The sequence below is a fragment of the Erpetoichthys calabaricus genome, chromosome 10, assembly GCF_900747795.2.
Source record: "Erpetoichthys calabaricus chromosome 10, fErpCal1.3, whole genome shotgun sequence".
Taxonomy (NCBI): Eukaryota; Metazoa; Chordata; class Cladistia; order Polypteriformes; family Polypteridae; genus Erpetoichthys; species Erpetoichthys calabaricus.
Genome location: NC_041403.2, coordinates 124,680,911 through 124,695,137, shown reverse-complemented (window position 1 = coordinate 124,695,137; position 14,227 = coordinate 124,680,911). Strand labels below are relative to the sequence as shown.

Sequence of the window (14,227 nt, the reverse complement as noted above, 5' to 3'; positions counted from 1 at the left end):
TATTTTTTTCCTTTTTCCTTATGGGAAATGCCTTCCTCTGTTTCCCACATACAGTACACCACACAGTTCCAAAGCACAAGCACAGTACACAGTTTTCTTCTTTCTCTCTGTTTTCCTTCCACCTCCATTCCTCCTGGCAAACTTTGTCCTCCACCTCCCTACCCTGGCTTCAGGAGTAGTGGCTCCTTTTATAGGACACCCTGAAGTGCTCCAATCTCCTAAGGAGCCCTGTGGAAGTCTTGAGGTATCGCTACAAACCAGGGGGGCTGCCCTCTGGAGGAGGTAATGCCCTGAATGTGCTTTCTCCCAGGGTCCTTCCACTATATAGGCATCCCGGCTGGACAAGGGCCCCAACCATACGCCACAACAAGTAAACAAAAAATTGCAATGCATGTAGGTCTGCAAATTAAATATGACTCTCCCTTTTGTAGTGGTTAAGAATCAGAAATAAAATAATTATGTAGGTGAGATACATGAAGGCATTTGGCCAATATTTTAAAGTACAGGCTAATAAAATATTGTAGGTAGGAATCTCAATGAATAACAATGGCCGCTGTAACCCCAGCATATAACTGAAGGATTGTAACTCCCATACGGCAGCAGCTAGGCTGCATTATGCTGTCTTGTTCCAGTGGCAAGTATGTAGCAATACTTTTTTTGCAGCATTCGATCAGCATTTACTTGATTGGGTAATTTTTATGTCACGGGTATTGCCTTATGCAACATTTCAACCACATGAAGCTGACAGATTGGGATTTAAGTAAATACAGAAATAACAATCCGGTGTACTTAAAGGGTGTTTGGAAACAGGTTGCAGTTTTGTTGACTTACTGTAAGTATCTGTATAACCGGTACAATAAATACTGTTTTGAATTATGTTAAGACATCATTTCTACAAATGGAAATGTCACCTTTCTAGGATAAAACTCACCCACTTACTAAATTTCTTCTGTCTGCTGTGTCATTTGAGCGCTTTAATTTCAAATGTAAGGGCCACTGGAAGATTCAATTTCAATCAAGTGTAGAAATTCTGTATTGTAACTTCCCCTGCCTGAGATGCTAGATTGTAATTAGAATAGGCAGGTTTAACAAACTGAAAGTGTGCCCAATTTACAAGTGACTTTAGTAAATTATACTTTTTACTGGGAACAAATTAAATATTTGAATATTTTTTGAAATTCTGTAGGAAGTTCTAAAAATTGTATATAGTGTAATTCCAATCAAATTGACAGAATCGTGCTATGACACTCAAATTTGTTGCACATGTATCATAAATAGCGTTTAAGTATACAGAATAACACTTTAATTTTAAATAATGGTGTCACAGTGGTGCAACGGCTAGTGCGACTTCCTCACTGCTCCAGTAGCCCAGGATTGAATTCTAGTCCAGTCATGTGAGGCATTTGCAGCTTATCTCTATTAATTTATAAGTTTGCTCTTGGTCCTTAACATATGCAGGTTAGGGTAACTGGTACCTCTGGCCCAATAGAAGTAAGGACAGGATTGTGCATGCTTAGACTCTCCCCTCCCTCACTAAAACAGTGGTGGCCTATGCAGGGTTGGTTCCTGGATTATACCTAATGTTGCTGGGATTGGCTTATAGCAGAAAGGACACTTTCAATAAATGGATGTGGGGATTTTAAATTTTAGAATCTGTTACTGTTAGAATTTATGTAGTGTGAGGAAATGTTATCTGTTCTTCAAAGGAATCACTTAAACAGACTAAACACAGGAAACCTTTTATTTTAATTGCAGCAAAAACAAAATTAGAATCATTTTAAATAAAATGTCATAATACTTTTTCAATAATAAAAAACACAATAAAAACATTCTTTACAATATTTAAACATGAGGTGGTTTTGGATGCTGCGTTCAAAAGTTCACATTTTAATATCAAAATGTTTACAAATACCTTTTACCAGTTTAAAAAAAAATCAATCAAAAAAGGGAATTCCCCAATAATAGGAATCCAGATAAAAATAATGTATTCTTCACAGCTTCATGTGTTTTATTTTATTTATTAATCTACTGTATATTCTCTTGAGCCCAGGGCAGGTGCACAGTATGCCCATCAGTGCCAAGACAACAGTAGAAGCGGCCGATCAGTAACGTAAGACTCACTGGAATCATTGTCTCTGAACTCCTCATTAGCAGAGGAGCTACGAGTCTTGGCAAAGAACTTGCTCTTTCACCTGCATAAACATAACCAGAAATCCAACCGTTTTTTAAAACGTTAGCCATTTAATGAAAGGTTAACAATAAACACTGCAATGAAATTATCCAACAAGGACTCCTGATAGGTTTGTGTACAGTATGTAGAAACAACAAACTCTACCTGTTGTTTATTTATTTTTTAGAAACTCTAAGGAGTGCTTCCTTTTTAATTAAAGAACAAGGACATCCTCCATGTGAGCCTTAGAAAAGTAAGCCCCCCGCTTCTGAGGCATTGTATATTTTGTTCTGTGGCTGACTGCACCACCCCTTGCAAACCATGAAGTAACAAAGACAAGGCAAGCAGCTTTTGAAAGTGCAAAGAAACTAGCAACTGCTGCAAATCCAATAACATTAAGAGATTTATAAAGGAAGAAGCAGGCTGCCTCACAGCTTCAAGAACCTGTGTTTGACCCCTGCAGCACATTCAACTGCTGAATGAGGCCTTTACAAAACCTGGCAATGTCTGTTGAACTGATAGTTATTTGATTTCTTTTGTTACCTGTGCATTTGTAAACGTGCTGGTATAGAAAAAATTTGATCTTTTTGCGTATTCACAGTTATTATTTTTCTTTTGTCCAAGCTGGAGTTGAAGTTCACCCTTTAATAGCCTGTACCAGCATGCTTCCAGAGTATGTTATGGATTGTTATCTTAAATGGCAATAGTCCATAATGGAAGAGATGCTATGACAGATATTTGTGCTTTATAAATGCTACTGCCATCTTTCACACTAAGAATTTCTCATGTGCAAACACAAGTCATTGCTGTTCAACTGTTCATTTCTGAAAAGCAATTTGCTGCCATGGCCATGAGAGGCAATTCCTTGACAATTGCTTGCTGTAAAAAATGAAAAGCAACTTTGTACCTGAAACATTTAACCAGTGATTAGTATGATGGTGGCAGTTCCTTGCACTAAACATTTCAATGGCATAGTTTTTAAAAACGTCAGTACTAGGATACCCCGGGGCCTGCCAATATTTCACAACTTGCATCTTCAGCTGTTCAGAACAGTTGCTTATTTCATTTCAAAGCGGCTATATATTTTCTTGGTTTTGTTGTACTGGTTTACCAACTCCAGTTTGCTGTGACCCAGTGTCATTCTTTTCTCATCATGTCTGTTGATTTTATTCATTCGCTCTTGCGGTTGAGCCTCTGAAGGAAGGGGCCCATCAGGTATGCCAGGTCTGTTTTCAGTATCAGACCATTTTATGTCTTTAAAGGCAGGAAAGCCATTTCGGGGTGGTGACCTAACTAACATATTTGCTGGTGGCACCTCTTTATTTTTAATTGGAAGAGATAGTAAATCAGTCATTTTTGAAAGCAAGGCTGTTGGCCTCTGTTTGGAGTTGGGTTCATGTTCAAGGTAAGCGTTGTGATTGGAGTTAAAGTTCTGACGGGTCTCAAACAGACCCAAACCTGTTGACTTTGGAACAAGTCCGTTTCTTGAATTTGACCATTCGGTGAATGGGACCACGCCAGGCCCATTTCTTGCATTTGACCAGTCATTTAATGGGACAACACTAGGCCCTCCAGTTCCAGAGCCTCGAAGTATTTGGTTAGGAAAATGGAATGTGGTAGGACTTGAGCCTCTATCCACATTACTAAGGCCATTGTTCCCTTCCTTTTTATCATGGTTGGCTTTACTTGGTGGGGATATTGCCCCGGGTGATTTCTTGATGCTGGAAAGGCTGTTGCTGGAGAGGCTGCTAGAGGGGTCAGAGCGAACATTCTCTTTAGGCCCTTCCAGTTTGTAATCAAAATTGAAAAATCCAGTTGGCCGAGGAATCTGGACATTTAAAATTGCATCATCATCATCATCATCATCGGGATCATGGAGACCGCTGATGACTTGGGAATCTGCATAAATGCAGCGAAACTCTCTGTCGAAGCTTTCAACAATACTTCCTGTGAGGTGGATCATCATGTTGGTGTGGACCTGAGCAGAAAGCCAAGTGAAGCTGGGAAAAAACAGAATAGACAATGTCATAAGCAACTGTCATCAGACTTCTTAAACACACCCGACTAAACTTTTTTATACCAATTTTTACACACAAGGGGAGCAGTGTTATTTTTTTCCCCTATATTTTAATAGTGAAAAGTACCCTTTCATGTGAATGCTTTGAAAAATGGTGTGTCAAAACAATGCTTCTGTTTTGGTATAAATCACCAGAGAAGAGAAGACCGGTGACATTGCTGGTCAAGTATTAAGCTGGGGGAAGAACTTAAATCCCAAGAATCAATGTAGCACTTATGCAATGGGCCTGCCATGATTCTTGGGATTTGAGCTCTTCCCAAACACACAATAGTTAGACTAGTGACAACATCAGCCTGCTGTTTGGTGGCAATTGTTTTTCAAAGCTCCCACATGAAAGATTACCTTTAACTATTAAAAGATAGAAACATGACTGTTTACATTTAAGTAAAGTTAAAGCTGACTGAAGTGGAAAGAAATCTTTTAAGTATACAGAAATAAAGAGTGGACCACTCAGCATATTCCTCAGAACAAGTTTGTTAATGAGGAGTACCAAAATCAGTTACTGAGTTACAGCAAACTGGAACCTGAGCTATAAAACCAGAAATACCTCATCAGACACACTTAATGCAATTTAGTGTCATGAGCATGACCAGATCTAACATCATGGTGACTTAGGGGCAGAACGAGAGGCCCTTCTCACAAAGGGGTCTTAGCTTATGAAAGAAAGAAAATGCCCAACAGTTTCACCAACAGTACAAGCACACACAGCAACACACCGTTCAGCATTGTTCCTGACCCTCATGATTATGAACCTGTCCAATCAGACCTAAACACAAAGCTTTTAAAAGAAAAACATGACGGGGTAAGGGCACGATCAGAGCAGGTGTCTAATGGGTCACTATTATGACATCCTGTTACTCTGCTGGAAGACAGAAAAAAGACAAAATGGAGGAGTATTCAAAGTGAGGAGCTGTGAAAGGAAAAAAATAGAGAAGCAAAAGGTGCAGTTTTGACCAAAACTACTTAAAAAAAAAAAAAAAGGGAAAAAAAAAAATATATGATTTGGACAAGCCATAAATCCCACAGTTAAGACTAATGAGACTGTCCTTGCTGACAGTCAGGACAGGGTTTATATCGCCACTTCTAGTACCTTTAGCAACAACGCAGATGTAGACATGAACAATAACGTGGAAGACCATGAGACCACTATAAATATATGAAAAAACAAAACACTCCATTAAATATTATATAGTCCTATTAAAAATAACAACTTGATGTTCATTAACTACACTATCAGGAAAAAGTTAATTTTCCACAGGTATGACGTTGCACTCAGTTTACTACTTTCGTTGTATTACACCAATGGAAAAGTAAAAATGAAAAATGGAAAAAGAAGGTGAAGTTGAACTGATATAAAGTTTTGGATTTTTTTTCTACTTCAATATCTGTACCTGATTAATTATTGACATATTTGATGATCATAATTTGTTAGTGTATGTGTGTACCCAGAATATTGATTTAATGGGAGCCTTTCAAGTTTCAACATCCTGGTGCCCGTAAGGTACGTAATCTAGCCTTCATCAATGGAGGATGGTGGGGTGTTCATCCTAGACACCATGGCTAAGGCCATTTCAGGGCACACTTAGGTACACTGACTCACTCACGTTCTGGCCAATTTACAGTTACTAATATCCATTTAATTAATTTTTATATAATTTCTTTTCAATGCCAGTTTCATGTCAGGTACTTTGGATGTAAACCAGAAAACTCCTTTGGATGAAGTACACCCTTATTAGGCTAATGTACAGTTTTCACTCAACATTCAAATCTTTGGGAGGAAAAACATGTACCTGGAGAACAATCCACTCTCACATGGGAAAACTGTGCAACTCAACACTTAGGTTAGAATTTGATGCCAGGACTCTGGAGGTTAGAGACATCAGCACTAAACACTGTGCCATCTCCTTTCCACACCATTGGAAACCTGCTAATACTAATATGGCACGCTTGCCTTTACAAGTTTTATGAAGATTTACAAATGTTATTGTAATAACATTACACAAAATAGTTTAGGCTTTATAAATTGTATACTTTTTAGGATAATGTGTTCTGCAATAAATACTTGTGTCAGACCTAAGGTAAACCGGTTTGGGATATTGGATAGTTTCAGGTTGGTAGTGGATAAAACAGTAATCTCCCAGAAACAGTGGCTTATCTGTGTTCACAAACAAATGAGGAGGTGACAGCAGATGGCCAAAACTGATAACCTAGGGATGGGCACTTAGAGTCATTTTGCACTTGAATGTACTATGGTGCTATTCAGTTCTTTTCTGGGACATTTTCAAGTTGTTTTTTCCTGCTGCAGGCTCTTTATAACAAAGTCTCTTTAGTTTTCGCATTCAGTCTTTGCCAGTCTGGTGAAGGTTTCTAGTGCAGATTCCTCCATGGGATTTTCAGAACTTAAGGGGTGTAACTAGTGAGGCTTTCAGGCTTGTTTCCATCCTCCTACTTCTTCTTCTTCTCCACCTGCATTTGCCCTTCTGCAAAAACAGCCCCAGATTTGGATTCTTTACAGTTCTTGGGATTTTGCAATTCCACTGCAGGACAAGAATATAAAAACTTTTGTGTTCATAAGAATTACTTCTGAGTGATTTGACATCATTTCAGTGTTTTTTTTTTTTGTCTGGTGCCTTCTCATTCACCAGCAGGAGAAAAACTCCACATATGATATACCATTCGATGTATCTTGATGTTTAGTTAGGCAAGACGTCACGTTTTTTGTCCCGCCACCAAATACCCCCCCCCCCCCCCCTCACTAATTTGTAGGTCTTCTTGGATCATTCTTTGTGCAGAAATTAATACCCTGATGACAATACCAGTTGGTTTCTTCAACAATAATGATCACATCAATCGGTCCCAGGGGTTCACCCCAAAGGGATATGAGGGGTCAAGGTTGCTCCTTTTCACAAAACTTTGACAAAATGGGGATCAGTAATACAGGCATGTAAAGCTAATCTCAGAAGGTTAAAAATGACAAATTTTCATATATAGGCATGTGGGGTATTGTTTTACTGCATTTCAAGTATAGTGATTATGAATATGATATTATTTTTGATCCTTTACTAGGGACCTAGGCCTCTATCAGAGGGTGACAAATAACAAATTTTGATTACAATCCAGAATATTTTAACTTCTCACATTTAATTTGGAGAACACATTTTAGTGTTTCAAATATGTGCCATAACTATTCTTGTTTATTATGTATTTATACCCCATGAAGTAAATCATTACATTTTACACGAATTAGGACGTCTTACACTAATTTCAGCTTTAGTTTCTATTATAGTTGGTTTATTCCTCTGGTCAGTCCCTACTGATAACTGATTTGATTTTTCTTCCCTGATACCCGAGACTCCCACCAGTTCAATTGCACAATTCACATCAATCTTGCATACAATTACTATCCTTTCAACTTTCAAAGGATGATAAAAACCTGGCTAGAATGGCAATTGCCACTATTGAATAGTTATGTATGTATTAGTGACATGAATGAGCACTGTCCCCACCCTGAAACAACACATAAAATGTGCTTTTTATTATTCCTCCTCAAGACAAGCCTGCTTTACAAAGTACTTGAGGGTTTCACAAACATTTAGTCCTAAACAGATGCCCCAGTTTGCTAAAAGAAAGAGAACAACAAAATGTAGAGACCGTCACTGAAAAATTCCATGCACCACTAGCCTGCTTACCCATTAGCAGTGTAGCCACCACCACCACCAAGTATCCAGTCATCCATTTTAAAATATGCTTAATCCAGTTCAGGACTTTGGGAGTTAGGTGTCACTCTGGCAACACTGGATGCTCAAAGCAGCTTTGGATGAGGTTTTATTTCATTACATACTGGTTACTTACGCACTGAGCCAAATCAGAGTCACCAATTTACCTTAAAACATGTCTTTGTGATATGAACAGAATGCTTTAATGTCTCCCAAATCCAGATTCCTTGCGGTATAAGACAGCAGCACTGACTACTATGCTACCATAACTATCCTACAGTAAGCAAAAGTATAGAATACTGTGTGTTAGTATGACCATTTTATGCAAATATAAAAAGTAGGGCACACAGTTTAATGATACTCTGTGCTAAAGAACAATGCAACCAAAGGCACCGCACTGCAAGAAGCAGGTTCATCCTGTCTGTCTTCACCTCCCCCTAATGTGGACACACACACACCTTCATTCCAAGCTTCTGATTTCTCAAATATTCCAGTCTGAAAAACGCAACCCCACAGCAAACCAGTGTTCTTTCAGACAACAAATACAAGATCTGTGCCTTACTTTAAAAGCAGGAAGACTGAATGCGATTGTGAAGCAAAATGTCTGAAAAAACTACAGTAGACAGCAAATGTGCCTGGCGTCATTTCTGCCTGATGAAAGGTTAACTGTAGGCACTGCTAAGATCAAAACATGTCATGGCATCCATAACATTAGTGCACAGAAAAGGTTGTGCTAAAATTTGCTGTTTTCTTTTTTGTCACTGATAAGCACTACATGCACATTTTTGTTTCTAGATCTGTTGCAGTGAAATCAAAGGCATGACTGAGCAGAAAGTACCATACTGATGAATAAAGATCAAATGAATGCGTGTTTTGTGATACCTCAAACAGTTCAAACACCTTACATAACAATGCAGGGAAATCCCTTAAGATTTAAGACAAGAAAATACTTGTATTTGCTTTCAAATAATTAAAAAGACACAACTTTATAAATGATATTCTGTAGTACTAGGGTGTTGAACCATGTTAGCCATTATGAATGTAGTGAAAAGTGAAGCAAAATGACACCTTTTATTGGTTAACTAAAAAGATTACAATATGCAAGCTTTTGAGGCAACTCAGGCCCCTTCTTCAGGAAAGATGTAATCACAACGCACGTTCGCTCAAACCCCCCTCCCCGGAGGCGCAGTTCGCATTGTCAAGGGGGTGGGGAGCTGAATGAACGCTAAGGAGAAGTGGACTTTGTGCTGGCTTTGTGCTGCTTGTCGCTCTGCCTGTCAATAATTTAAAAGCCTGTACATCACCAATTTTCCTGTCTCACTGTCTTGTCTTGCGTGAAGTTAAAATGTTTTATGATAGTGAGATGTTACTCATATCCTTAGCCCGACATTCACATATCATATGTGTTAACAAAGTGTGTTTTATAAGTTTACATGTGTTTAAAGCATGTGGGATGGGTATTTTAAGGCTTAAACTATAAAAATGTTTATTTATATGGTCTTTCTATATCGCGGATTTTCTCCTGTTGCTGATGGGTCTGGAACATAACTTCCGCGATAGGCGGGCAATCACTTGTATTTAAAAACCCGCGAAGTCGTGAATCCGCGAAAAGTGAACCGCGAAGTAGCGAGGGATTACTGTAAATACATTTGTTATAGTTAAAAACCCATGAACGTAGTTGGATAAACCAGATGGGCTGGGCGTGTTGGAAGGTATGGCACTATGAACATGGGCCACTGCCTTAAGTTGCCACTGGTATGAGCTAAGTTTGTGCCAGTGTAGACATTCTGTATTCACTGAAAGGCACACCACCAATGGCCACAACCTTGAATAATGGGAAACTTGGACTTGGAGACCAAAAAAGAAAGGCCAAACCAAACCCAAACATGAAGTCAAAGCCTTTGGGTTGCATTTATTTATTTTCATGGTCTCTCGGTAGCCTTTAGTTTAATCTCCCTGCCTTTTCTGGTGTGTTTGCATATAATGATAAAAAAAAAGCATCTACTGCGATAACCAAGTCTGTCTGTCTGTCACATCTGTCCATCCGTATAAAACAACTTGACTCGCAGTAGTCCAATTTTATGGAAATTTTGCACACTTCAAGAAAATTTGTCAGGACTGATCAATTTTTTTTTTTTGAGATTTCTCAAATACAACACACTGCAAACATTTTTGAAATTTCAAAATCTCCCATTGAAAAACATTATCAAATTTGAGATCCCAACTATCTAAAAACAGAAACATTCTGTGTGACGTCCAGTACAAAGCAGTTTACTTTGTCACGTTTACCTTGAAAGCAGTTACTTTGACTTGTATATTTTAAATATTTTTTGTACTATTTGTTTAATGGCCGCTCCTGATAGAAAAACACTGAAACACCTTCAGTCGTGCATCACAGCAGGACACAGGATCAGGCGTTCACAGACGGGGCTGGATGGAAAGGAAGGTACAATATTAGATGTGCATTTACTTATACAATTCACTAATAGTGATATTCTGTTTATTCAGTATGATAGTAATAATATGGTGTATTCATCCCCGTACTATGCAAATACCATCCCTTTCACCAAAATGCAGGGGTAGGTGTTGTGAGATGCCAACGGTTTTATTCCTGCCACTGCCCCATCTTGCGCTCGTCTCTGCAGCTGTACTCCACTCACAGCAGCTCACTTCTCCTGCTCCTTGACATTGAAGTGGGTAAGTGACATGATATTCATGACCATAAAAATGAAATAAAAAGCACTTTAACTTATGTAGAATATATGAAAGATGGCTTGGTGACATTTATGCTACAGTGATAAAACATGTTACACTAAAAACAACCCAATGGCTGCATTATCTATAAAGATTATAAAGATTCTGCATTTCTCTGACGCTATAATTTATTGACAAAGCGCCACAATGATCCGCTTTCTATCTACAATTTTAGCTTAAAACAGATTTGAAATCTCCATTGGGTGCTTCTTTAAAAAAAAACCTTTTGTTTAAGAAATCTGAACTACAATTAGCCACAGACCATCTACATCCAAGCACATGTAGCAGTGCTACTTTTTATGGACTTCAAATCCCACCAACCACAGAAGCGCTACATTATGGGGCAGTGACAGCTTTGCTTCAGGGGTTGCCTGAAGGAAGAAATGTAATGAGGTGCTGCTTTTAAAAAGGAGACATGTGCCACCAAAGGTTCGCAATCATCTAGAGTATGTTCGTTTGTTTCAACGCTTTACTCACAAAGGATTACAAATAAGTTTCGACAGATTTTCTAGATTTTCATTTTTGTCCCAGGCCTGCTTTTACATGTGGTTTTCATCGGGATTGGAAAACGTCTTTGTCAGGGGAGTGCTCCGAGTCACTACAAACCTTAACTTGCATCGGCATCCTGGTGGGACAAAACTTTAAATTTAATTCAGGGCACTGTTCACAGGGGGTTTCATTTCTTTCACTGTCATCATCTGCATTTGTTTTACTGGACTGTGTTTGGTCTTTTGTCTTGTTTGTTGTTAACTGTTCTTGTGTAGAGTGTTTTGTTTAACTAATTATCACTGTCTAGGTTGTTTGGGTGGGCTTTTGCCTGTGCATTTGTTGTTTATCAATTGCTTTTTCTTCAGTTACTTGTTTAATATATTCTTTATTATTAATTCATTTGTGCTGCTGTGTTACATGTCTCTCCTTCAGTGTGCAAGCCGGGTCAAGGCTGGATATGTTCCTGGGGTCCCCGAAATAAAATAAACAAATCATATGTGAATCTGTGCATCATGTAACCACTACAAACTAACAGTAGCACATGAATGTTTTCATTACTTGAATTGTAATTTCCTGTCAATGAAAGCAAGTTTAGCCACATGATAACTGTAAAATGGTATTGAAAAACATTTTTATCTAATTACATTCTATTTACACTATTATTTTTTAATGAGACGTATGGTTGAAAAATATATAATATGCCAAATTTTGATAAACTCTTTGATGAAATGACTAGAAATTTTACAAATGCTCCATGTTTCAAACCAGTAAGACACGTCTTCATATACGTCTGAATGTTACGTCATGCACAATTTTCATATTTGTTTTAATCCTCCTGTAACCTTTTGAAGTAATGTTCTTCCAGTCTTCTACCTCATGCATCTTATGGGATCTTTTTGAATATGAGAGAGCCAATCACCATATTAGACTCCTATATTCTCACGACCTTGGCATTTCCCTGAAGCTAAAATGTAATTGGCAACCATTCACCAAAATGGGCAAGGCCTGTATATGAACATTCATAAAGATTATGCAAGCATAAATTGTAGCAGTTCCACATAAGTGTTGTCACTACACATACAATATTGGAAGATAACAGCACTAAAGACATGATGGAATTGCCCTGCACAGAAGGTAAGATGGGGACTGCTTCTTTAGGGGAAGAAAGATCTGAGGTCTGGTCAATGCACAGATGCAGGACTTGGCTATGTAAAAGAAATGGAAGTACACAGTTAAAGTGGGATCTTGAAAACCATAAGGAGAGAGACGTTAATGCAGAAGTTTGGGTGAACAAACTGCTTTATTGCCAGAGAATAAATTGGCCTAATGGGAAGGAGACCAGTGTTACACTTTAAAAAGTAGTGTGATCAAAGAGTGAACTTTCTCAGCGTTGTTTTGGGGTTCACCATAAAACAGACTTTCAGTGCATCAAATTACCAATAGTTTAGCTGTTCCACTGTCTCATTCAAACATTTGTCAGAAGGCATCATAGTCTCCACTTTTCACATTCCCAGGAGACAGCTGCATAAAGAAGTGCTCAATGATTTCAGTCCTGATTTTACTCTTTCCCATAGATTGTTTTATTTGCATTAATCTGTACTTTCCCAATATGTGAGATTTTGAGAGTACTTTTTGAACAAATCATTTTTAGGAAAGAAAGACTCCAGAAGTTTCAAAGAAATGACCTTGTTTGACTAGCAATATTTGCTGATCCTACCCCTATAGAGTGGTGATGTTCTGTATGTTGGACAGATATGTAAGAATTTTAAAATACTAACCTTTTCATGTCTGCCATTGACAGAGTATGTCAGTCCATTTATCAGTTTCTGAAACTGAAGAATTCCAGTTAAAAGGAATGGAGAGGATCTAGAACTAGAAGATAGCAGTGCTGACCTGTAGTAGGTTCCACTGCAGTCCTTCCTGTTGAGGATTGAAGAGCCTTAAGAGAAGCTTGTCTGTCTGATGTCTCATGTGTTAGGTACCACAACAGAATGGAAGAAAAAGAATGAACTGCTCCTTACCTCTAAAGCCTCCGTCAGGGAGCATGTTATTGGCAATCAGAAAAAGGGGCGCGCTTGCAATAAGTAGAAATGTGAAACTGTGCTGAAAAGTCATTAAAGAGTCAGCGAATTTGGCATACCATGTGATAGATCTAGCGATGTAACTTAACATACTCGGACAACAAGATCAGCAATGCAGTTGACAACTTTGACAACCCTTCTGATTAAATGTTGTGTAATGTACTACTTGATTTAGTAAGCATTCGGGGTAGGACTATGCTAACTGAGACAGTCTGGAATCCCACCCAGTGAAATGCTGTTTGCTCCTCTTTGATGCCAGTACTGGTCTGAAGATGAATTAGCAGTAAAAATACAACAATATGGAGGGACATTGTGCCTTAAATAATGCACAGTTTGCATAGTTTCTTTTTTTTTTTTTTTTTTAATATAAATGTCATTTGGTGGTTAAAGATACAATACTTGTTTCAAGTTAATTGGACGGATTTGAAAATGAAATAGACAGAATTTCAAACTGAAATAATATATGTTACTCCACTTTTTTGTCAAAAATGGAAGAGAAAATGACTATTTTCAGACTTTGTAATTATTAATTAAAATATCACCAGATCCTCTATGATATGAGTCTGCCATTTCCTACAAGTTGTACTGCGCAAAACCAAGTTTGCAGTGGAGCTTGGGAGACAGAGTTTATGTACAGTCGGTGTCTCCTGAAAAGCAGAAGGTTACCAAAATAATCTTTCCCCCTCACAACATGAGGGTTTGACAATCAGTCAGGTGAGGTTCTAAGAATAATATCTTAGTCTTAGTTTAGCTTAATTCCCAACCTTTATGATTACTATGTATTATTACAGTAAGTGTGCAATAGCATGATTGTCATATTTGCAGTATACCCTTTTGAGATAAGCATATTATAGTAAGTAGTATTACTGATTATTTTTATGACTGATATTGGAGGAAAGCCAGCATCAATAAAATCATGGGACTGTGTACTGGAAACAGG

The 14,227-nt window shown here is 38.1% G+C and overlaps 1 protein-coding gene across 1 annotated transcript in view; it reads right to left on the bottom strand.

Moving 5' to 3' along the window:
• Positions 1 to 1,727: 1,727 nt before the first annotated feature.
• fam83c (family with sequence similarity 83 member C) overlaps positions 1,728 to 14,227 on the bottom strand; it is a 39,453-nt gene continuing 26,953 nt past the window's right edge. The window contains exon 4 of the mRNA XM_028811876.2: positions 1,728 to 4,170. Within this exon, the coding sequence (XP_028667709.1) occupies positions 3,228 to 4,170 (943 nt within the window). The 3' untranslated portion in view covers positions 1,728 to 3,227. The remainder of the gene's footprint in view (positions 4,171 to 14,227) is intronic.